General features: G+C 34.6%; 1 protein-coding gene, 1 long non-coding RNA gene and 2 pseudogenes across 3 annotated transcripts in view; 1 reads left to right on the top strand and 3 right to left on the bottom strand.

The window, feature by feature from the left end:
• LOC125850441 (putative late blight resistance protein homolog R1A-3) overlaps positions 1-2,740 on the bottom strand; it is a 51,457-nt pseudogene extending 48,717 nt beyond the window's left edge.
• LOC125850442 (putative late blight resistance protein homolog R1B-16) overlaps positions 1-25,889 on the bottom strand; it is a 69,001-nt gene that overhangs the window by 17,148 nt on the left and 25,964 nt on the right. For both annotated transcript variants that reach the window (XM_049530296.1, XM_049530294.1), the window contains exon 2: positions 13,150-13,306. In XM_049530296.1, the coding sequence (XP_049386253.1) occupies positions 13,150-13,306 (157 nt within the window). The remainder of the gene's footprint in view (positions 1-13,149; positions 13,307-25,889) is intronic.
• On the bottom strand, positions 10,545-11,406 carry LOC125850447 (uncharacterized). The gene is made up of 3 exons (XR_007444802.1): positions 11,055-11,406; positions 10,940-10,976; positions 10,545-10,815 (listed from the first exon to the last, which is right to left on the bottom strand). It is a non-coding gene; the product is annotated as an uncharacterized LOC125850447 (long non-coding RNA).
• LOC125850443 (auxin-induced protein PCNT115-like) overlaps positions 22,510-25,889 on the top strand; it is an 8,151-nt pseudogene continuing 4,771 nt past the window's right edge.

Below are 25,889 nucleotides of genomic sequence, written 5' to 3'. Positions count from 1 at the left end.
TATATATATATGTAAATATTCTATTTTGAGATTCGAGTTGCCTTTATGGCCATATTTTATAAGTTAAGTTGTTTTGTAATATTGCATTGCATTGAGTTATTCTGTTGAGGTTTCCGCTGAGTTAAGAAAGCCAGGCCAAGGGTTCGCTTGGGGCCAGAAATGGTCTCCGGGTGCCGATCCCGCCCAGGGTGTAGGCTCGGGGCGTGACAGGTTGATGCACCGCGAGTTGGTTCAGGGAAAAAATTAATGGATTCAAGACAAAAACTAACGGATACATCTGATGTTGAAGATGCTGAAAATTCTGGGCAGCATGTTTTGCAAGTTGAAAACGAGAATGCAACTAAAAACTGGACAATGGTTGCACACAAAAATTCAACTAGTAGTCGAACTCTTTCCTCGACTAGTCAAAATAATTCTCCATGTAGTGAAAAGGGTGCGACTGGAAATTTTCATGACAGTGAAAAAAGGCATGATATTAGTAATGCCTCAAGAGACCTATTATGTTCGACTCTTTTTCCAACTAGGACACTACACTGTATACTATTTTTATTCTTATTCTAAGTAGAATTGTATATATTATTCGTGCTCCTATTCCTATTCTAACACTCTCCTCAAGCTAGTGCATACAAGTCATATGTACCTAACTTGTTACAAATATAATTAATAGAAAGAACAATGAGGGACTTGGTGAGATATTTGCATAGAAGTTGTTAGATGAAAGGATTATAGAAAATTAAAGGGGAAAACAACCACCAAGCTACAAACGCAAGTGATGATATTTATATAGGGCATTACAGTGGAAGACCATATGAAACATACAGAAAAAAGAGAAAGGGATAAGGGTCTGAAAAATACTTCAACTTTGGTCGGATTTGCTGTTGCGATACTAAACTTTCATAAGGACCTATTACATTCCTAGACTATTTAATACCGTATTTTTTATCCCCTGATAGTGTATTTTATAGGTATATATGTGCCCACGTGGACACATTACTATTTATAATTTTGCATTATTTTTTTATGTCCCCGTGGACAAATATATATGTTTAAAATACGGTATTAAGTAGTCTAGGGAGGTAATAGGTTCTCATGAAAGTTTAGTATCGCAACAGCAAATCCGACCAAAGTTGGGGTATTTTTCAGACCCTTATCCCAAAGAGAAACAAGCCAAACCTCTTCCACTGGTCAAACTCAAACACTTAAATTGGAAAGGGGGACATATAGATTTAGAGGATAAAAATTTCCTTTAGTATGAAAATAAATTATGAATCAATGGAACTCACCTTAATCTTAACTTATCGAATCTCCTGTTATTCCTCAATAGCTCAATAGTAGATCAATCGATTGTTAACTGATTGATTGTATAGCCGAATCCTATGGCACAAGGTGTTGTCTATATCTAGTACATAGAGATGGGAAATGAGATCAAACAATAATTAGAGTTTGCAATGGCACAAACATAGTGAAATGTGTATTGTATGAGTTCTGAATTATTGCATTATTAATTTATTAATTAATGGTACGCAAACAACAATTAGTGCTTTATTAATTAATGATAGTGCTTCGTTCCTATTGATTGCTTTAGTAAAAGCGTCCATCAACTCTATCATTGTCTTTGAGAATTATGTCTTATTCCATATATAATATATTATACGGAAAAGGGTCAAAATTACTCTTAAACTATTTGAAATAGCTTATATATACCTTTTAATTATGTCGCAAACATCCTTAAAACGTTATCTTTGCCATTAGAACTGACATGGCAGTCCAACATTGCAAAAATACCTTCCTCTCAATAATGTTGTTTTTCCTTGTTTATCCCTATCACAAAAAGAAAATCAAATATAATTCTTCCATTGTTCTCTTTTGAGTTGTTGTTCGGACTTTGGAACTCCAGTTTCAAAGTGTGCTGAAGTTTGCTTGAAGTTGTAATTGTGTGTTGAATGATCAAGTTCATTGTTTGGGTTTTAGGGTCATAGGTTCACAAAATCGATTTTTAGATTTTCAAGCTTTTGAGAACTCTTTCATATATGAGTCCCAAAAAGAATGTCACATTTTCTTATATGGTAAGTATTTAAAGGTACAATTCCTCTTTTACCCTTATTGGTCCCACTTAATTATACATTTATGAGGAGAGAGAAAAGTAAGTCTATTTTTTAGTATGACTATTTTTTGAAGGGTCAATTTGGTAAACATTTCAAAGTTTTCATTTATTTCTTAAACTCCGTGCCCGGTCAAATGTTGCCACATAAAATGGGACGGAGGGAGTAATTATTATCTCAGACTTTTTTTTTTTTGATTCCAATTTTCGTCAACAAAGAAACTAGCTTCCTAATATAATAACTATTAGTTGAGTGGACCATTTAAGAAATCAACTCCCTAATTTTGTATCAATAGGTAAAAGTAATTCATGAAGAAGATAACTTACAGTTAGTTAACAAGTGAAACCAACTTGGAACTTTTGTCTTCTGTTATGCCTGTTTAGTATCTTCAATTTTCTGATTCAATCATAATTAAAATTGAAAGCAGATTATTATGAGGAAAACATGAGAGTAATAATTCTCATATTCGGATTCCGACAGAGATATATTTCCGATTAACGTATTAGGAGAAGTTAGAAAAAAAGTTAAAATGAAATGAAATGGATGAAGGTTTGAAGGTTTGAATGTTTGAAGGAAGAAGGAAGAGCTCTCTCTCTCTCTCTAATAATTCATATATCTAACAAGAGATGAATGGTAGTAGCAAGTTGCTTTTGGTGGTATCTGTAAAGTGGCTCGATAATACAACTATATTATTTGTCTTATTTTTTAAGGAAATGCACTCATAAAATCCCACAAAATTATATCTGAATGGCTAGTTTCATACTTAAACTATATACTTTCTTTGAGATTTGCTTAACATATAAAGGGATTTTATGGTTGGGGTATTGGGTCGAACATGAATACATGATGTTTTTGGTTAAAATGGATTGAGTTTAATGTTTTCTATTATATTTTATTTTTGGCTTAAAAATCAGATATCACGTCATTCAAAACTGGACGGATGTATTATTTTTGAACTTGAATGACTTTTTGAGTGAAATAACAAAAAATTACTGACTTCTGAAATGACCTTATTCACCTATTTTTTCAATAGTTCAACAATGAACTTTTATTCAACTTAACTATTCAAGCTCAATTCATTTTGCTTATCTTTCACAATGAAAGATTTGATTAATAGAACAAGTACAATTTAAAAAAATTACAAATTTAGGCCCCATTTGGATATGCGATATGAAATTATATTGATATGAAGTTGAAATTTTGTTTGGATATATGATATGAAATAACTTGATATAAAAAAAAGTCCCCCAATTCTTATGCAATCTTACCGAATGAGCAAATCATCGTTCATAAACAAAATATCGAAATATCCTAAAGCGCCGCATTGTTGAATCACATATATTCATGATATACATGGGTAAGAAGGGAAATATCGATTCTGTGGCTCAATATAAACGTTACATTAATTAAATGACTTTTTTTTCACAGAAAATGATCAGTTCGATAAATAAAACACATGAAATCCTTGTAGAGTAGAGTTACTTTTCTTCTTTTCAAATTGGAAATGGTCATTCCCCAAGAAGAACATAACAGAAAGCAAGAAAATGTCTTATCCACTTATGTTACAAAAAAATGAAATAGAGAAAGTTGTTGTACAACATCATCAATTAGCTTTACGATCTTCAAGCAAAATAAACTCAGAACTAAATTAAAAATGTAAATGTTAGATGGGAAAAAAAAAACTAGAAATAATCCAAAACAATCATATACGTAGTCTTCTAACTGGAAAAGGGAAAAAAAAAAACAAACAAAACAAAGAGAGTTTACTTTTTAGCATTAAAAAACTAGTATGAAATTTACTGCCTTATGTACAAATTTGAGTTTCTAAGTAGCAAAATAATGGTGACAAATATCCTTCTTAATCAATCTTCAGCTAAAGTGCTTCCTCCCTTTTTGTTATTGACTTGATTTCTTACATCCACATTTGCAGTTTTCAAGTTCTGTATTCAGATTCTGCATAAGAATAAGAAAATGTGAAAAATATATTTCTACTTCAATCACACAGCTATAAAGGTGGGGCGAGAAAATTTATCATTTTTTTTGCAAAATATATTAGACATCATCTATCCCAAAAACATTAAGGTTAAATTATTCGGTTTGGTGTAAACATCATGTGAGAATATAAGATATGTTGCTCGGGCCAAAATTGTTGTACTAGTGTTTGATCATAGCTTTTGGAGGATCTAATCCAACACACTGACAGTATCTTTGAAGAGTCCGAGCAACATAGAGTATAAATAATTTAGGTAAAGCTGCAAAGCAGTAAGGTTGATCAATTTAATCACCCACCTGAACCTGATCTTGAAGGGTTCGAATGTGCTGTACTGCTAGATCCAGCAGGTCAGCGTAGCTCGTTTGCTGCAAAAACAAACAAGGAAATATTGTTAATATTGGAGTGTAGCTCATTTGCTGCGATAAAATTTGCAGCTCAAGCATGTTGCAATAAGTGCCAACTGAGAAAATAATGTGAAGGGGAAAATAAGAAAAGAAAGCATACACTCAAGATGTCACACCCCAAATCCGGATGTGATGGCACGTGTCCATTTCCCATTGGACACGTCAGCCTAACCCAATCACAACGATAGAGAAGTAGAAATACGAGAATAAAAGATAATAAATAAGCGGAAGACTTTAATTAAGACTCAACACTACCCAAAATTTGGTTGTCACATGTACAAACCTCTAAATACAGAATTCGAATAAAAATATACAAGTCTCAGAGTATAGTTCTCGAATAGAACAAAACTGAAAGTAAAGATAACTCAAGGGCACGTCTGGAATGAACCGCTACTGTAATGACCCGAAAGGTCATTTTGGTAATTTTTCATGGAAATGACTATTTTGCCCTTTCGGTAGTTGCCCCGAGTCCCATGTTTTGTGGTTGTAAAGTTAGTTTGAGGAAAAGTTGGTAAAAAGTTGAGTTTTTGAGAAGTTGAGTTTTTATGAGTTAAAGTTGGTTAAAAAGTGCTTTTTCGAGTTATTTGGAGTTTCGGGACTCGGATCGAATTTCCGTCGATTCCGGCAATTTTAGAATGTCGAAACGGGTCTGTGTGAAGTTACGGAGTTGAATTTGGAGTTGAAACGAAGAATTGAGGTCCTAAGTTGCTAAAGTTGTGAAATTGTGATAAAGAGTTGACTTTGGTCAACATATGAGGTTCCGAGGCTCGGATTGAAATTCCGAGAGTACCGTTGGTTTCGGGAGGCGATTCTAAGTCTAGAATGAGTCTTGGTTGAATTTTTAGACGCTCCGTTTGAGTTTCGAATTTTTTTGGCGTTAAACTAGTTTCTTGGCATCTTATTGAATTTCGGGTCAAGGAGTCCTCGAATTCAAATTCCGACGGTTCCATTGAGTCCGGAACGTCGAATTTAGTGGGGGTACATATTTAGTTTGTGTGCACGAGATTCCGAACGAATCCCGAGGGTCCAACGGGGACTTAAACTTTGGTGTTATTGTTGTGTTTCAGCTGCAATAGCAGTCCTTTTTAAGTCAAAAAAACAGTAGCCATTTTCCCCCAACTTGAAAAATACCCATTTCTCCATTTTTAGACTTTGAGAGCTCGAAAATAGGTGATTTCAAGTGGGTTTTCGCAAGGAATTCATTGGGTAAGTTATTTCCAACTTATATCTTTGATTTCCATCGATTATTTATGGATTTTAACATCAAAATTTGAGATCTCAACTGAAAAATTTGGGGGTTTTTGCCTAATCCGAATTTAATAGAAAATTTGAGTTTGTGAACTCATTTCAACTCCTTTTTCGAAACGGTTTTCACTATTGGATTCTAAATTTCTTGGGGAACATTTTTCACTAAAAATTTCCAGATTTCGAGAATATTTTTCGGAACGAGATTTTTTTGACCATTTTACCCTTTTCTCCAAATTTCACGATATTGGTGTTGTTAGATTCGTATTGATTGTGAGATTCCATTTATGAATAGATTGTGGTGATTTGGAGCGTGCTCGGAAGGGTAAAACTCAAATTTGAGTTACTAGTTGAAGTGTTTTGAGGCAAGTGACTTCTAAACTTTGTTAAACTCTTAGACTACACATGACTACTTTCCTAATTGTGTTGGGGAGTAATGGGGATTGAGGATGAGTTTTATTTGTTGATTGAAATTGTTGTAATTGAAAGATGGGGAATAAAACGAGCTAAATGTGTTATATGTGACTTGAATTTGTTGAATAAGTCATGTGATAACTGATATTGAGGGGATAGAAGAGCATGAGTAGGCTATGATTGATACAGACATTGATGTTGAGACAGATGATGTGTAATACTATGATGTGGTCGTGATATGGTTGTGATTGAGACAGATGATGTGTAATACTATGATGTGGTCGTGATATGGTTGTGATTGAGACAGATGATGTGTAATACTATGATGTGATCGTGATATGGTTGTGATTGAGACAGATGATGTGTAATACTATGATGTGATCGTGATATGATTGTGATTGATGACATGTGCATATTCATTATTCATCCCATGTGTGAACTATCTGTTGCATGAGTTCTGAGACACTGATATGAGGATGGATGGATATGAGACACAGTTGAGACTAGCTCCGGCTAGAGATATATGAGATGGACTAGCTCCGGCTAGCGATTTGGATGCCGATGGGATCTGGTTCCGGCGGTGATACATGGTCCATGTGTGGCCCCCATGGGTTCTGATTTGAGTATTCAGCGCGGACTGATTACGTCAACAGATGTGTATCGTAGGACAGACATGCATCACGACTACATGACATCATTATTGCATTTGCATCGCATTTGACTTCATCTTTGTCTGTGGTGTGTGGATTTTACCTATTTGCCCCTCTTCATGTGATATATGATCTATTTGCTCTTACATGAGGATATGAGGTTGATGTTGAGACACTGTTGGATATATCTGTTGATTATGAATTGTGTAGTATAGGTTGTTGGTTCGCTGTTAGAATGAAGTTTCGGTGGTTCGGTTGGGATTGAAAGGAGTTGTTTGTAGCTGCTAGTTTAGCTTAGTTTAGTGTTACTTGCGAGTACCTGTTGCTTTTGGTACTCACCCTTGCTTCTACACAGTTGTGTAGGTTGACAGCTCTATCAGATCCGACTTATTACTCATCTTCAGATTAGAGCTTCCAGACTTACTTGAGAGGTAGCGGTTCATTCCAGACGTGCCCTCAAGTTATCTATATTTATTGTTTTGTTCTATTCTAGAACTTTACTATGAGACTTGTATATTTTATTCAAATTCCGTATTAGAGGTTTGTACATGTGACAACCAATTCTGGGGTTTCATTGAGTTTATCTAAAGACTTCCGCTTATCTTTCTATCTTATTCTTGTTTTATTAATTTCGTATCGTCGGGTTTTTGGGTGTTAGGCTGACGTGTCCGGTGGGGTTTGGACACGTGCCATCACATCCGGTTTTGGGGTGTGACAGCTACCTCTCGAGTATGTCCCGAAGCTCAATCTGCTAAAGAAAATACTAAGCCGAATCTGAGAGAGCTGTCAACCTACACAATTGTGTAGAAGCAAGGGTGAGTACCGAAAACCACAGGTACTCGCAAGTAACTCTAAACTAAGCAAAACTAGCAGCTACAAACAACTCCTTTCAAACCCAATCGAACCACCGAAACTTCAATCTAGCAGCAAAACAACCAACCTATACTAAACAGATCATATTCAACAGCCAGAACCAACAGTATATCCTCATCAACCTCAGATCAACAAATAAGAGCAAGTAGATCAAATTCCACATAAGAAGGGTAAACCGATACAATCCACACATCACAGACAAAGCTAAGGCAAATGCAATAATGATGTCATGTAGTCGTGATGCATGTCTGTCCTACGATACACATCTGTTGACGTAATCAGTCCGCGCTGAATACTCAAATCAGAACCCATGGGGGCCACACATGGACCATGTATCACCTCCGGAACCGGATCCCATCGGCATCCAAAGAGCAATAATAATTTGTGGCTGCTTACGTTATATACCTTCTAATTTAGGAAACTAATTCCATTTACTCTAAGCTAACCCAAGATTGTTCCCCTCTACTTTTTATATTAATTAACTATATTTGAAGTATATAACTTTCGAATTCTAAATCATTAAGTTGGTTGTAAACAAGAATTTATTTATGTTAAATGAATTTTTCAAGATAAATTCTAAATCATTAAGTTGGTTGTTATTATTTATATTTTTAAAATGGGATATTTATAAACATAACTACTATTTTTATATAGAATTTAATTTTCTCTTAATACATAACTTATCCGCCATTAATCTATTGCTATATATTTCACTTCTTCTTCTTTTTTTCAAACCAAAAAAATTAAACATATTATCAGATCATTCTTAAAGATGAAAGTTAATGTATATGTAAAATTATAAGTACAAAGAACAAAAAAAAAAGATACACATGATGAGCAAGACAATTAGGCTTTTTTTTTTTTTTTTGTTGCTTTTGTCACCAAGCTCCGATGCTAACAAAACAACAATTCAACTATAAGAAGAGAGATAGAAAATTCTTATTATAAGGGGATCCCACAACTTTCACCACAAATTGTGCCATTATTTCACCTGTTTAGAGCTCCTACACACAAGAATTTAAGCGTAGTAAATAAAAGTCTTCCTGAAGTTAAATTTATAGGACAAAAATTGTGAAAACAAGAAAAGTCACATGAAAAATTGAAAGGTCAAATACTATTAAAATAAATATAATGATTCTTTCATTGTCTTTATAATAAATAACTAACAATTCAAATAATAATTAAAATACTATTATTTAATAATTTATTAATTAGATGTTTAATTTAGCCTAGGGATAAAATGGTAATGTAACTTTTCATCTTTGAAGCTTTCCACTTTTAGTAATATATGATATATGATATAATGATATGATATGATACATTTCAAATATTAAAAGTAAAATACTACTTTTAATATTGCTTCTTAGTTTTTTGTCAATATACAATTGTGATAGAAAAAAGATAAATATCACAAAGTAATGTGTAGATATTAAAGTGAGATCATAATTCATGTATATTCGACTATAGTACTAATTTGTTAGTATAATTCTCATTGGATCTTGATTAAGTTAGTGCAGATTCCATATGGCATTATTTATTCATTAATCTTTCAGCTTAGTTTTTTTTCAAAATGAAATGATATATATGGCATATTCAAATGACCTTAGAATAGATTATTGTATTGTATTTGAACAGCTCGAGAAACCATTCACCTCTTAGAACAGATTAATTTTTAATTATGTATTTTCAATTATTTTATTACTAGTAAAATTACTCGCGCTTCACGTGGGAATTTAATATCACGAAATATATAAAATAATACTTAAAACCTATCAGTCACTAAAACTAAAACACTATATTATCTTACATAAAAGATCAATAATGTAATGAAAAATAAAAATTATTTCATCTTATCATTTATCCTTAATAACATAAGCATAAATTAATGATTGTAAAAATACATATCAGGATCTGTAACATATGCAATGGTGTCACTGAGCCACTCAACATGAGTAAAGTACACAAATATTTAATTGTGAAGAAGGAGGAGAAGGAGGAGGAGAGAAGAGGAGGAGAGAAGAAGAGGAAGAAGAAGAAGAAGAAGAAGAAGAAAAGGGTCAGAATTTTTGTTGTTTTAAAATGAGAGGAAATCCTTCTATTTATAGACAATAAATGGTAGTGTGAACAAATATTTATTGTGCTTTATCCGAAAGGTTACAACTATTTGAAAAAGTTGCAACCCTTCAGAAAGGTCACAACCTTTCATAAAAGTCACAACTTTTCATAAAAGTCGCAACTCTTCATTAAAGTCGCAGCTCTTCATTTAAGTCGAGAATTTTCATAAAAGTCACAACTTTTCATAAAAGCCGCAAGTTTTCATTAAAGTCGCAAAGTTGCAACCCTTCAGAAAAGGAAGACTAGTTTTGGAAATAAAATAAATTATAAGGGAATCATGGTTTGTGGTGGCGCCACATAGGCGGGTCTAGGGTTCTCTTTTATATATATGATATGCTTTTTATATTTTAATATTATTTATATAATTTAAAAAAATTTATATACTGATCAACATGGAAAGTAGTATATATATAGATATCAAAAATTTCAATAGAAGGTTAACACAATGATTTGACAGGAAAGTAACTTAGTAAGAGTAGTGCAGAAATTGGCTAATGGTCAAGTAAAAACATGTCGTCTTCATGATATGTTTCACCAGTTGTGCAGAAACTAATGAAAAATCTGATGAAGCCTAAATTTATTTTATAAATATATGAGCAAATCTGAAAATTAGAGAAGTCCATAATTCATGAAGAGTTACGAAAACCAGGTGACCTATTTGATGTTGTTCAGAAGATTTGACTTCCATTCAATGGCATCAATTTATTTTATAAATATACGGAAAAGGGTTAAACATACTCCTGTAATATTGAAAATAGTTTAAATATACCCCACCGGTTATACTTTTGGCACATATTTACCCTTATAACTAATAGAGGGACGAAGGACAAGGATTAAAAGAACTCATCCAATTTAACCATACCCAGTTATAAGCAAATTTGAAGGTGTAAGATGAAAAGGATTATAAAAATTAACAGGGAAAACAATCACCAAATTATGAAACAATGATTTGATAGTGATCCAACCATCTGATGCATTTTCGCCTAGCCACACAAAAGACTGTCTGTGCTTTTAATTTGCTGCAGTTGGTAAATTCAAACAAATCTTAGTTAGTTTAAGAGCAATTAAGGGAAATCAAGCATCAATTAGAAATAAAATAAATAGGAACATATTCTTTTTTAGAAAAAAAAAACTGAACATTACCGTTGACTCATAGCTTCCTTATGTTTCCACAATCATCCTGTATTGAACATATTGTTTGCACATTAGGGGCACGTAGATACGCAAAAACAGAACATAGGAGTTTGTTTCTACTTACTTGGGCAATGATGACAATACGGTCGTTTCCTTCATTCTCTTCGACTTCTTGCTTAATTCTCACAGCTGAAGCCTCCTGAGATTTGTTGTTGCACCTAATCAACCTAATCTGATTCAATGTTGGAATATCTGCAAGGCAAAGGGGGATCTCCTCAAGATTGTCACACCTTTTTATGACAAGTTTTTCAAGCAGGGGAAAGGATTCCTCCGAGGCATCCCACCTTGAGATATCTAACCACACCAGTTTCAAGAACTTAAGCTTATTGAACGTGATATCTTGAAGGTATCACTCTTCTAAAAGGGTAAAATCCAGGTCCCTTTTTATAAACGTCACATTTTCTAATTGGAGACACTCCAGGCTTGGTAGTCCCGCAATGAAGGAGATCACGCTCTCCATAAAACAACAATTCTTAAGTACCAACTTCTTTATATTTGAAGGCAAGTGCAACTCGGACACAAAACAAAAAGCCACAACGGTAAGGTTAAATATTTGAAGCTGGGTAAGACTCTCCAATATGAGACAAGTATCTTCTACATCCACATCCCCCTCCACAAAACTGATTTCGAGTTCTTGAAGATTAGGACACCTCCTTAATAACACATCCACCCTATCAACTTCCTTAATTGTATATCTAACGTGCCTTAGAATCCTCAAATTTTCCAATTTAGAGGATCCTTCAAAGATCCCCTGCCTATCCTCTTCCAAATCAAATTCAGCATTATAAATCTCAACACGCCTTAATTTTTCCATTTCCCAAAAAGAAGCTGGTAATAGTACCGTAGCATTACTCTTCACAATTAAAGTTTCTATATGGGGCAGATGAGTTTCTGGATGAAAATAGAATTTATTTGCCCACACTGAGAGGTACTGAAGGTGATTTGGTGGTTCAAATGTAGCTGTCGACAAATAATGCACTCTATGGGAACTCAAATCCAAGACCTTAAGAAGTCTCAATTCACTAACCTGACGGGAGGGAATCGCATCAAAAGATTTTCCTTGATTGGTCGTAATCAGTGACCTCAAGTGTTGGTGGAAAGGCTTCCGTGTTTTGGAGCCCAGAGATGCAAACTTGGAAAGCTCTTTACTGAAACTGAATCTCACTCGACTTCCATTCCAATCCAAAGGTTGCAACTGGCTTTCATGCCCCTTCACTGCCAACATAAATTTCTCTTCTCCAAGCAAAAGTGAAACACAACATCATGAACCTGACAAATTTTGACTTTTTCATTGTAACTTTTCATTGAAACCATTACCACATTACTACTAATGAGATCCATCAAGTAATCTTCAGCAAATTCACTGTTCTGCACGAATCCTTCCGCAACCCATAGACTTATCAATGTGGACACTCGAATTCTTGCATCCTCGGGAAACATCCCCATATAAAGAAGACAAGGCTTTAAACAATCAGGTAAGTTATCAAAACTCAACTGCATAGTCGCACGACTATATTCTTCCGACTCCCGATCAAGATAGTCAAATAAAGCATGCTTAACCTCATTCCACCAAGATTCTTCAGATTTTCTTTTTTTGATTACTCCTGCTACCAAGACAACCACAAGAGGCAATCCTTTGCATTTTTTTGCAATTTCTAGACTCACATATTGTAGTTCAGGTGGGCAACCTTCCTGCTGAAATACTTTTCTCTGCAACAATTGGCAACTCTCTTCTGTTGTGAGGAATGGAAGAGAATAAGGATCAGTATGGTACTTGACTTTCTTACCCACATTCTCAAGTCGGGTTGTTATTACTATCCTGCTTCTATTTCCAACGTCTGGAAAACAAAGCCTTAAGTCATCCCATGCCATACAATCCCACATATCATCCAATACAATGAGATATCTCTTTCCCATTAGACTTTTCCTCAACATGTCAGCAAGGATGTCATCCTTATCACTCTTGTCCTTGGAACAGGTAACTTGACTAAAAATCTCTTGTAATAGCTTTCTCCGGTTATATGTTTGGGAAACGATGCACCATGCTCGAACATCAAAATGAGAAACAATGTTATCACTATTGTACACCTTTCTCGCAATTGTCGTTTTCCCTTGTCCACCCATGCCTACAATTGGGACTACGTCTAGCTCATTTGTACCTCTAATCAGATACTGAATCATTTTTTCTGTGTCATTCCCAAAACCCACTATCTCCTCATCAGTCACTGGATTGCTATGTCGAATTGGCAGGTGTTTAAATGGTGCTACCACATAGCAAGGCTTGAGAGCAACGTCTGCTGACCACATCTCAGTCACCTCCGCATTAATTTGCTTGATCTCTTTTAAGATTGAAGGAAGTAAGCAAAAAATATGCAAGAAAGCATTATACTGAGAAAGAATAGAGTCAATGGCAACCTCAGCTTCATATGCCAAATTGATAGAACGTCTCTGAAGATCTTTAGGAATTTTATGTTCATGGTGCACCCTTGCGACATCTCTGAAAATGGATGACAAAGATGACAGCTCCTTCTCTAAAATGGATGTAAGAGTTGATAGCTCTTTCTCCAAATTACCTAAAAGAGGTTTCATCAAGAAATCTAAATCAGATTTTGATTTTGTCATTTCATTCAGTTTCCTTAAAAGACAATCCAGAAAGCTCAATCCACCAATTGTGGGGAACTGAGATGGAGTAAATTTTAAGGATTTGTAGTAAGTCTCCACTTGTGCCTTCAGATCTTTAGTTTTCTCCAATATTTGTAACGAGTAAAGATTTATTTTGCTAGTGTCATCTTTGTTTATAGAGCTACGAAGAAGCTTTCGGATCACATATAGAACATCACCAGCTATAGCTCCAACTTTTTCCATAACCTCATTCAACCAGTTACCATTAATAACATGATTTGACACATCAGCATCAAGGAACACCAACAAGAACTCTATTGCCACAATAATATTTTGAGCAGAGACATTATCCGGAAAGTTCTCGAGCTTTTCTTTTCTGAGATACATCAACAGACTGTGGAGATGATGAGAAAATCCTTCTGGTAATTTCATGTCCTTGAAAGTTCTTGAATGATTAAACTTTGAAGCCTTTAGTTCATTGAGAAAAATTTTCTTCATTTTCAACTCCACTAACACAATCAAGCATAGTAGATAAGAAGGTTGATTCAAGATATCATACCCATATTGTTCGACCTCAGCATGTATATTTGCAACAATGTTAGTTGAAACAGAAAGACAAAATTGTCCCACATTGCTAGCCATGAACTGAATTCGAGTCTCTAAACATTCCAGCTTCTCATCGTCAATGTAACTCTGTATCTCTGTGGCATATAAGTATCTCAAAAAATTCATTTTCTTATGAACAATTTTCAGTTGCATTATAAATCTGTGTATTGCAAGGTTTTCTTCAGGAGGGTCAGACGTCCTAACCCTTTCCAGGAACATCATCAGCATCTCATTTAGATTCTTTCCGAGGCAATCCATACATTCTGACAGATCAAAATCATTCAACTCATATTTGTAACTTAAACTGGTATTACCTTCAAAGAATTCCAACAAATGTGGTACTTGCCTTCCCCTAATCAACATAGAACTGTACTCTACTCTGATAAATGAAGTCCCTTGGAATATCCTTTCAAGCATTCTTACAGTCGATTTGACATTCTTTGTGAGTTCGACTGAGGAATTAAAAAAAAGAACACGATGACACTTTATAAAGGTTCTTAAAACTCTTAGCACCATTTCAAGTTTCTCAATTTGGAGGCAACTGTGATACTTCATCCTTCTTAGGTAAACTAACATTTCCTCAATTTCATGTTGAGCCATTTTCTGTTTACAAATTCCTGCAAGTTATTCAACTCCTGGAATTAGGATCCTTAGGAGCAACATTTTCATTCATGTCTTTCAATATCTTAATGCTTGTGAAAGATTATACATCTCATGTATCATTTCATCTAACAAATGGTGTATATTTATCGTTTTCATATGATCACTTAACTAATAATTATTATCTCATAAAATCACTTAACTAATTCTTTTGAATGGACCATTTGAAAAATCCAACTCTCTATCTATAGGAAAAAAGTAATTCATGAAGAAGATGACTTATACAATTAGTTAATAAGTGAAACCAACTTGTAATTTTTTCTTCTCTTATGCCTCTTTAGTATCTTCAATTTTCTGATCCAGTCATTAAAAGGAACAAATATGATTATAATTAATATTGAAAACATGTTTCATCAAAAGATAAAAGAAACATTATGGGTAAAAAATAGATATCTAGGTAATGTATAGAATTCAATCCATTTTGCTAATCTTTCGCAATGAAAGATTTGACGGATGGAACAAGCAGTGGCGGATCTAGCATTTTAAGATTGTGGGTGCTCTGAAAGTGGCGGAGACAAAAATATAAAAATAGTGAGATTCGATCTCAGGCTCAACAACACTAAAAGAAAAATTAAGCACCCATCCAAGAGCCAATAGACTGATCAAATCATTTGTTCATTGAGTGCTCTATGTTAGTTTTATACAAATACCTCTTAATTTCTGCATAAATATGTATATTCCGAGACGAAGTTAATGGGTGTTCGAACACCCGGAGGACTCTATGTGGATCCGCCCCTGGGAACGAGTACTAAAAAACAAAAAGTTGTATACAAGTCGTATGTTTTGCCCGGATTCTCCATAACAAAAAGTTGTCTACAAGTTGTATGTTTTCATCGATTTTAACGTCGATGACATATTTGAGCTTTTTTCCCTATAGAAAAACTATTTAAATGATTCTAAAGATATGACATTGAGCCAAACTCAACCTCTAAAGCCTAACTCATTAGGGAAGGATTATTTAAGTCCATATAAGCAAATTACCAGTCTGTTTCCCAATCAATGTGGGAGTAGGATAGAGTTGGTGGAACGGAAACAAATTTGTTAGCTTTATTCATTATGACTTGTGTATTGAATTTCTCGTCAAACTAAGACACTTAAATTAGGAAGAGGGGGTATATATATTCAGAGGATACAGAATTCCTTGAAGTATGAAAATAAATTATGAATCAATGGAACTCACCTCAATCTTAACTTATCGAATCTCCTGTTGTTCCTCAGTAGTTCAGTGGTAGATCGATCAATTGTTAATTGATTGGTCGTAGATCCAAATCCTATATATATGGCACAAGGTGTTGTCTAGTACAGAGAGATGGGTGAGGAGATCAAACAATAATTAGAGTTGGCAATGGCTCAAACAGACTGGAATGTGTATTGTATGAGTTCTGAATTATTGCATTATTAATTTATTAAATAATGGTAGGTAAACAACAACCAGTGCTTTATTAATTAATGATAGTGCTTCATTCCTATTGATTGCTTTAGTAAAAACGACATCAACTTTATTCCATAATATATTATTAAAAAAAGACCCACTATATCAAATGTGTGACAATAATGATGGAGGGCGGACCGAAGAGGGCAGATCAGAAGAAAAAAGGATTGACAAGCATTTAGGCTAACAAACATTTTAGTCGAATCACATCGGTATAGCCCAAATAGGAGAGGAACGTAAAAATACTCAAATTTTGCAATAAAAAATATTCAGACCTTTGCCAATAAATCATATTTTTTGTTTTTGTTTCTTCTTGGAAGTTGTAGTTGTTTTTATTAATTCAATAAAAGCCTGACCCATGTGGTCATATTAATTTATTTTTAAAAAAAAAGAGTTAATAGTAATGTAAAAGAGTTCAAATATGCCATCAAACTTTGGAAAAAAGACTCATTTATGCCATCCGTTAATAGTTGGCCGACTCAATCATGCCACTGCATTAGAGAAAGGGTTCATTCGTGCCATTATTTTTTAACATACAGGTTTGACGGTTAGAAAAACCGTTCTTTCCTCTTATTACAGGTCCTGTAATGACCCTAAAGGTCATTTTTGGAAATTTTCATAAAATGACCGTTTTACCCCTCCCGATAATTGCCCCGAGTCCTAATTGTTGTATTTTCGAAGTTGGTTTGAAGGAAAATTGATGAAAAGTTGAGTTTTTGGAAAGTTGAGTTTTTAAGAGTTAAAGTTTGGTTAAAAGTGCTACTTCGAGTTATTTGGAGTTTCGAGACTCGAATCGGATTTCCGTCGATTTCAGCAGTTTTAGAATGTCGAAACGGGTCTATGAGAATTTATGGAGTCGAATTTGGAGTTAAAACAAAGATTTGAGGTCCTAAGTTGCAAAAATTGTGAAATTTTGATCAAGAGTAGACTTTGGTCAACAAACAAGATTCCGGTGCTCGAAATGGAATTCCGACGGCACTGTTGGATTCAGGGGGTGATTCTAAGTCTAGAATGAGTCTTGGTTGAATTTTTAGAGGCCCTGAGTGCGTTTCGAGTTTTTAAGCCTAAAGTTAGTTTCTTGACGCCTTATCGGATACCGGGTCAAGGAGACCTCAAATTCAAATTCCGACGATTTCATTGAGTCCAAAATGTCATTTTCAAGCTAGTAGCATATTTTGTTTGTGTTCGGGAAGTGCCAAATGAGTTTTGGGTGAGCTTTTAAGCTTCTTGGATGCTTTGACACTATTTCAGCAAATTGTGGCAACTAAAGGATTCATTATTAGTTTTAAAGGTCGAAAAATTATTCCGAAGGTTCTGAAATTTCGAGCATGAATTATAGGACTTATCTGCAAATTTTGGTGCATTTTTGCTAATCCGAGATTGGACTTTTATCGCAAATAAGAAATAATTGTTTACCAAGTAGAAATGATATTTGACTGGGCAAACGAGCATGAAATTGAGCTCCGATTGAACGAGCAGGTCCGTATCATTATTTAAGACATTTACAAAAAAGAATCGGGTCATTTCACTATCGTATGAGGAAATTACGGCCTTTTTAGTGAAAGATTAACTGCTGTTTTCTGGTGCATAACAGCAATGTACTGTTATAAAAATCTCAGACTGTGTTCATTTGGTATTTTGAGCATATCGGGAGTTCTAGAGATCGGAATGGAGTGATTTATGCGGGTTTCTTCTTGAATTAATATGAGAGTTAGTATTCAATCTTTAATTTGACATTTTCTCATAATTTCTTTATCTGGTTTTTTCCCCTATCCGTAAATCTCTTGGGAAAAATTGGGGTTTTATCGATTTGGACTCCCTTTTTGATGAAAAAGGTATATTTACGATCCTTATGTTATGGGTAAACTGATTTTAACATAAAATTATTGATTCATCGATTATTTTCATCATATTAACCGCGTACAATTTGGACTTTCCCGGTAAAGTTAAAGTTTGATAAATTGAGAATTTCAAGGTCGATCTTAACTCCGTTTTTGATTAAATTTCAGATTTGAACTTATCTAAGCATGGGTAAGATGTTTTTCAAGAGATATTTCATTTTCGAGTCGGGGTTTCGGATCCGAATATTTTAGGCTTCTTCAAGAACGTGGATTTTCCTTCAAATTGAGTTTGTGAATTGATTTCAACTCTGTTTTCAAATTGGTTTTCACCATTAGCTTCCAAATACTTTAAGAATCATTTTACATCAAAAATTTTCAGATTTGGTATCATTTTCCGGTATGAGACTTTTGTACCGTTTTGCTCTTTTCCCCTAAATTTCTTGATTTTGGTGTCATTGGACTCGAATTGTGATTGTGAATAATTGTTTGAATAGATTATCGTGATCCGGATTATACTTGGAAAGGAAAGGCTCAAGTCAAGCAACTTTTGGAGTTCGTTTTAAGGCAAGTGGCTTCCAAACTTTGTAAAACTCTAAGACTACGCATGACTACTTTCCTAATTGTGTTGGGGAGTAATGGGGATTGAGGATGGGTTTTATTTGTTGTGTGATAACTGATATTGAGGGGATAGAAGAGCATGAGTGGGCTATGATTGATACAAACATTGATGTTGAGACAGATGATGTGTAATACTAAGATGTGGTCGTGATATGGTTGTGATTGAGACAGGTGATGCGTAATACTATGATGTGGCCGTGATATAGTGGTGATTGAGACATGTGATGTGTAATACTATGATGTGGCCGTGATATGGTTGTTATTGAGACAGATGATGTGTAACACTATGATGTGATCGTGATATAATTGTGATTGATAACATGTGCATATTCATTATTCATCCCATGTGTGAACTATCTGTTGCATGAGTTCTGAGACACTGATGTGAGGATGGATGGATATGAGACACAGTTGAGATTAGCTCCGGCTAGAGATATATGAGATGGACTAGCTCCGACTAGCGATTTGGATGCCGATGGGATCTGGTTCCGGCGGTGATACATGGTCCATGTGTGGCCCCCATGGGTTCTGATTTGAGTATTCAGCGCGGACTGATTACGTCAACAGATGTGTATCGTAGGACAGACATGCATCACGACTACATGACATTATTATTGCATTTTGCATCGCATTTGCCTTTTCTTTGTCTGTGATGTGTGGATTGTATCGGTTTACTCTTCTTATGTGGAATTTGATCTACTTGCTCTTATTTGTTGATCTGAGGTTGATGAGGATATACTGTTGGTTCTGGCTGTTGAATATGATCTGTTTAGTATAGGTTGGTTGGTTTGCTGCTAGATTGAAGTTTCGGTGGTTCAGTTGGGATTGAAAGGAGTTGTTTGTAGCTGCTAGTTTTGCTTAGTTTAGAGTTACTTGTGAGTACCTGTGGTTTTAGGTACTCACCCTTGTTTCTACACAATTGTGTAGGTTGACAGCTCTCTCTCAAATTCGGCTTAGTAGTTTCTTTAGCAGATTGAGCTTCGGGACATACTCGAGAGGTAGCGGTTCATTCCAGACGTGCCCTTGAGTTATCTTTACTTTCAGTTTTGTTGTATTCGAGGACTATACTCTGAGACTTGTATATTTTTATTCAAATTCTGTATTTAGAGGTTTGTACATGTGACAACCAAATTCTGGGTAGTGTTGAGTCTTAATTAAAGTCTTCCGCTTATTTATTATCTTGTATTCTCGTATTTCTACTTCTCTATCGTTGTGGTTGGGTTAGGCTGACGTGTCCGGTGGGAAATGGACACGTGCCATCACATCCGGATTTGGGGTGTGACAGGTCCACATCACTAAAATTAAACTGATAAAAAAAGTTCAAATATGCCATCAAACTTTGAAAAAAGGTTCATATATGCCATTTGTTAATAATTGGGCTCAACCATTCCACTGTCGTTATAGAAAGGACCCATTCCTGCTACTTTTTAACGGCCAGGTTTGATGATTTCACAAAATTATTTTTTTCATGTGGCCTCTTATTAGAGGTCCACATGCAAAAATAAACCACCTAATTTAATTAAATTTGAAATTAAAACCTGGCTCATAACATCACACTGGACCCACCCTAACCTATTTCCCTTTTTATTTATCCTCCAGACCCTTAGATTGATCAATTGACAAGAAACATGGTTGAATCCAACTATTAATGAATGACATAGACGAATATCTTGTCACAGTTCAATGACATATTTGAACTTATTTCGACCAGTTTAATTTTGGTGACATGGACCTCTAATAAGAGGCCATATGGAAAAAATAGTGCTGCAAAACCACAAATCCTGACCGTTAAAAATCAATGGCATAATAGGTCATTTATGTAACGGCAATGACATGATTGAGTCCAACTATTAAATGAGGTTTTTTCCCCTCAAAATTGGATGACATATTTGAGCTTTTTCTCTACTAATTATAGTACAGAGAAACAACTAATGTATTCCCAATGATTAATCAAAAAACGTGTGTGGAAGGATAGCACGATTAGTCGCTCAGTTGGTTGGTTGGATCTCAGAACTTTCACCTTATGAGGGTTCGACTCCCTACCCCAAATTGCAAATTTCTCCAATGATTGATCACTTTTTTATTTTATTTTTAAAAAAAAGAAATTTAAAGAGGAAAACAAAAACAAAACACTTCTTTAATTGGTTCAACAGAGCATAAACTAATTATTCATTGTTAGTGAAAACTTAAATTGTTAGTGAAAAATTACAAAATAACGGAATTACAAGATTACAATTGAAAATAAAAATGAAGAAATAAATCTCTTCAGGCTGAGGCGCGGATATCACGCTCTCTTTAAGGAGATTCAAGCCCACTGCAACAAATGTTTTTCACTGGTCCAGCAATAGTCCTTCTTGACTTGTCCCCTCCAGGATACAACAACCTATTCACAAAAGATAACTCAACAACTCTGGACAAGAGTTGAGTCCAAAGCCCCACAAAAAAAAACACATTCCTTCAACCAACAAGAACTCTCGTTTTTTAACAAACTTTGAGATTTTGGAAAGCAATAGAAAGTTAATATTCAATATATCTTACAATTTTCGAGCCTCTGTTGGATTCTTCAAAATTACTTTATTTTGAAAAATCTAACACGTACATGTCGTCATTTTTAAAAAATCTGAGCAACATAAATTTTCACGCCTCGAAAACCCATTCCTAATTTTGTTTTATTGTTATTTTCAAACAGGTTCGTGTGGTCTTTAAGAAAATCTCCACCAAAGGGAAAAATAGATATCCCAACAAGTTACAACAACTATGAAGAAGTAACAATTTTATCCCATCCATCAATAGGAGGATTTGTGTCCCATTGTAGATGGAATTCAATACTAGAAAGTGTACATTTTGGTGTACCAATTGCAACTTGGCCACTCTATGCTGAACAACAAATGAATGCATTTTTGTTAGTGAAAGAATTAGGACTTGGTGAGGAGATAAAATTGGACTATGTTATTGATTTTGAAGGAAAAAACAATCAAGTTGATATATTAAGTGCTCAAGAAATTGAAAGTGGTTTATTAAAGTTGATGGTGAAAAGTGAAGAGAATGAAGTGAGGAAAAAAAATGAAGGAAATGAAGGAGAAGAGTAGAGTAGCTATGGAGGAAGGTGGATCATCTTATAACTCTCTTGGACTTCTTATTAAGGATGTAATCACTAATATTTAATTTTCTTATAATATGAAGAAGAAGCAAAAAGAAGAGAAGATATATGGTATTTGAGGAGATATGTAGCATCATGATTTATGGTCATTTTCTTAATATTTGTTTACTTTTATATTTATTGAATGTTTTCGCTCTGCATTATAGTTTTTTTTATTTATTTTGTATCTCTTTCAAACAATTTTCGTGATCTGAATCTATCGGAAACAATCTTCTTACCTTATAAAGATAGAGGTAAAGTCCGAATATAATCCACCCTCTTTATAGACCTCACGTAATTTATTGATTATACTTGATATGTTATTATTATAGTCGATTCAAAGAGAATAAAGTGCACTGAATATTTGTGTTTAACTAAAATTCGAATAGACACGCATATCACTTTAACCCTAGTACAAATTAAGTATTTTAAAGCATATATGCATAATATGTATAGTATATTTCACTCGATGAAGACAATTTTTTTTAATCATATTATGCATTATAATAATTCTATTCAATTTAGAAAAAAAAAAAAAAATTACTCTCACATGGAATGCTCCTTTTCAATTTTAATTCCAAAATATTTTATTTTTTTTTCAACTAACTCTAGCCAAATACTAGTCCAAACACCTACTGGTCAAACTTTGGTCAACATATTCTCTGAGCTCACTGTTCAGACGGAGATTCGCCGGAGAAAATGGAAACGCCGGCGAGTGAAGTTCCGAGGGTCAAATTAGGCTCGCAAGGCCTAGAAGTTTCTAGAATCGGGCTGGGCTGTAGAGGCATGCCTCCCAATCATAGCCCGCCCAAGCCCGAACCTGAAATGATCAAGCTCAGTCAACACGCCATTGATCGCGGCGTCACCTTCCTCGATACCTCCGATCAATATGGACCCTACTTCAATGAACTTCTCATCGGCAAGGTAAAATAAAATGTAACAATTACTGCTTTAATGTGTTGTTCCTCCTTCTTTATTGTGTTGTACCTTGCTACTTTCCAAGTTGTAATTACTCCCCTTGTCCCAATTTATATCAAAGGTTCGGAGTACGATGGTCAAAACTAAATTTTAACTGTGAATTCGGGTATAAATTCTTCAAAATGTTTAAAATGAAAATTTACATACATGAAAACTACTATATCAGTCAATATTGCTAATGATTCGATATTTAAACAAAATTTGAGAAAGGGAGTCAAACGGAATTTTTTTTTTTGTTCTAGATATCAACAACAACATTTTCTAGAATTTTAGTTTGCATCTTATCAAATTACTTAAATGAAGTTTCCAATAGCATATACACTAATTGACGTAGTTAAATATGTGTATTCTAAATTTTATGTATTTAGGCAATCAAAGGAATGAGAGAAAAAGTACAAATAGCTTCCAAGTTTGGCATAAGTTTGAAAGAAGGGAAAATGGACATTTGTGGTGAACCAGAGTATGTAAGAGCTTGTTGTGAAGCTAGCTTGAGGCGACTAGATATCGACTGCATTGATATTTATTATGTTCATCGGATTGATACCCGAGTGCCTATTGAAATCACGGTTTGACATCTTACTTCTATTTTTTTTCCATTTATTATATATGAGGATTTCTAGCAAACTTGTTGTAGTACTGTTCTGTCGCTATCTGTTGTTTACACTAGTATTTGTTGTTTCTTGTATTTCCGTTACTTCTTTTTCTAGACTACTATGAGCTATTTTTCCTTGAGTTGAGGGTCTAGATAACAACCTTTCTATCTCTACAAGGTAGGGGTATGGTGTGTGTATACTCTATCCTCATTCAGACCCCACTTTGTGGGACTACACTAAGTATGTTGTTGATTTCTAGCGAATTGCTGGATTGTGATTTGTGTGGTTTGTGTAAAAAGGTAACAGTAACCAGTTAATCACTTGGATATAGCTTGGCTAGAAACTGCAAAAATCTTCTAGTCTTTTAAAAAAAGAAATTGATTGAATCAACTGTGTGGGAAATGGTCCCGAGCTATTTTACTTGAATGCTCTTTTATATTACCAAACTGACATAGTCATGAAAATCTTCTGATGCACTATATTTCTCGGAATCTTCAAAAGTGTTGAAGGAGATGAGTGTGTGTAGGATCCTTCAAAGGCAGTACTTTGGGAGAGTCCGATCAACATATCTGATGCGTTGTTTGTCAATCCATAAGATAAAGTCAGAGATGGAATAATGTTCTACTGACAGTAGAGAAAAAAGGGGTGTACAAAAAGGTTGAATTGAATCTTATGCTATGTGAGAAATGTTATGTGTTTCTCTCGAATTCTAGGAGGATAGGCCAATGCTTTGAAATTTTTGTGTTGATAAAGTTTACTTAGTAAAAGAAACACTCATCTATGCTTACTGTAATTTCGTAGTTGCTCCAACTATGAATTTTTTTTTCTTTATGTCACATTTATCCACTCTACACTCTGTCACCGACAAAATGCTTTATGATGAAATCACAAACAAAGGTTAGCTGAGACCTGTACAGAAATAATCTTGGAGATCAGGATTCTAAAAATGGTTGAATTTTTTTTTGTAGCATTCAGTGTGAGATTACTTGACAATTGACATTTTAAGGAGAAGCAGCAGCATCGCTGTTAGCTGCTACTATCGTTTTTGAAAGCATCACCGAGTCAAAATTAATCATCTTTTGTTATAAACAAGTAGTATAAAAGAGATAAAATGTTCAGTGGATGAAAGAATGTCAATAAAGACGATACGCCTGTCAAATAGAAAATCAACATTTTGAGGCTTTATGTAACAATATAATCGGGCATTTTGTTTATTGTGCTTGTTGTTATTGTTTCGTTGTTATGATATTGTGTGGCATAGTGTGTAGATGGGAGAACTGAAGAAACTGGTTGAAGAGGGTAAAATCAAATACATAGGTTTATCTGAGGCTTGTGCAGCAACAATCAGAAGGGCACACGCGGTGCATCCAATAATAGCTGTTCAGATGGAGTGGTCTTTGTGGACCAGAGATCTGGAGGAAGAAATAGTTCCAACTTGCAGGTAATGTGTCTCTTAGAGTTCATTCTTTCAGATAATATGAAGGTTCTTCTGAGTAAATGCCTTTTCCAGAGAATTAGGAATTTCAATTGTTCCGTATAGTCCTCTTGGACGAGGATTCTTCTCAGTAGGTCCAGAGTTGATTCAGAGCTTGGCCGAGGGAGACTTCTGCAAGGTTGGTCTAGTTAATTGCACTGTCTTCGATCTTGCGTGATTTTCATTTGCATTTTTACCATTTACCTCAATTAGCTGCATATCATAGGCATCATTTTCCTTTTAAACCAAAATTCTGTAACTGTGTCATTGGCTTTTTGTGAAACTCTCTGATAGTAACCAGAAGTAGAGATCCGACAAAATAGAACAAAGCAAGTAGATTTACTGTAAATAGTTTGTTCAAGTATCTTAAACACAACTATACAGATAAAGTTGTCCGTATGGAGAGGACAAGACTCCAGAAAATATTAGTTTTGATTCTTAATTACATAATACTAATAACTAATCCTGATTACATATATATAAAGAACATAAAAGGATAAGACTGACACTATAAACTATAAATTAGGAATAATAACTGCTAGACAACTGCTGTAGCAGTTGTTTGTCCAGAATTCAACTCTTTATTCTTTTGTCGATATTTTCTTCTAAAATATGTCTTGAGAGGTGGGTTGGTATCAGTGCATCCCCCCTGAAAAGATGCCTTGTCCTCAAGGCAGAACAGAGGAAATTGAACAGCAAGCAAGTCATAGTCTTCCCAACTAGCCTCTTCAACAGGACGACGACGCCATTGAATAAGTAATTCTAGTGTTGGCACTCCTGACTCTTTCACCCAACGATGCGATAAAACTTTTTCAGGTTCCACCATAAATTCCAATTCACCCGATAGTGGTAAGGGTGGAGGGGAAGCAATATCAGAACAACCACGAGCAGGACGAAGCAGCGAGACATGAAAAATAGGATGTACCTTAGATGTTT

The sequence above is a fragment of the Solanum stenotomum genome, unplaced genomic scaffold, assembly GCF_019186545.1.
Source record: "Solanum stenotomum isolate F172 unplaced genomic scaffold, ASM1918654v1 scaffold1705, whole genome shotgun sequence".
Taxonomy (NCBI): Eukaryota; Viridiplantae; Streptophyta; class Magnoliopsida; order Solanales; family Solanaceae; genus Solanum; species Solanum stenotomum.
The sequence above is the reverse complement of the archived record's forward strand: the minus strand, read 5'-3'. Positions and strand labels throughout refer to the sequence as shown.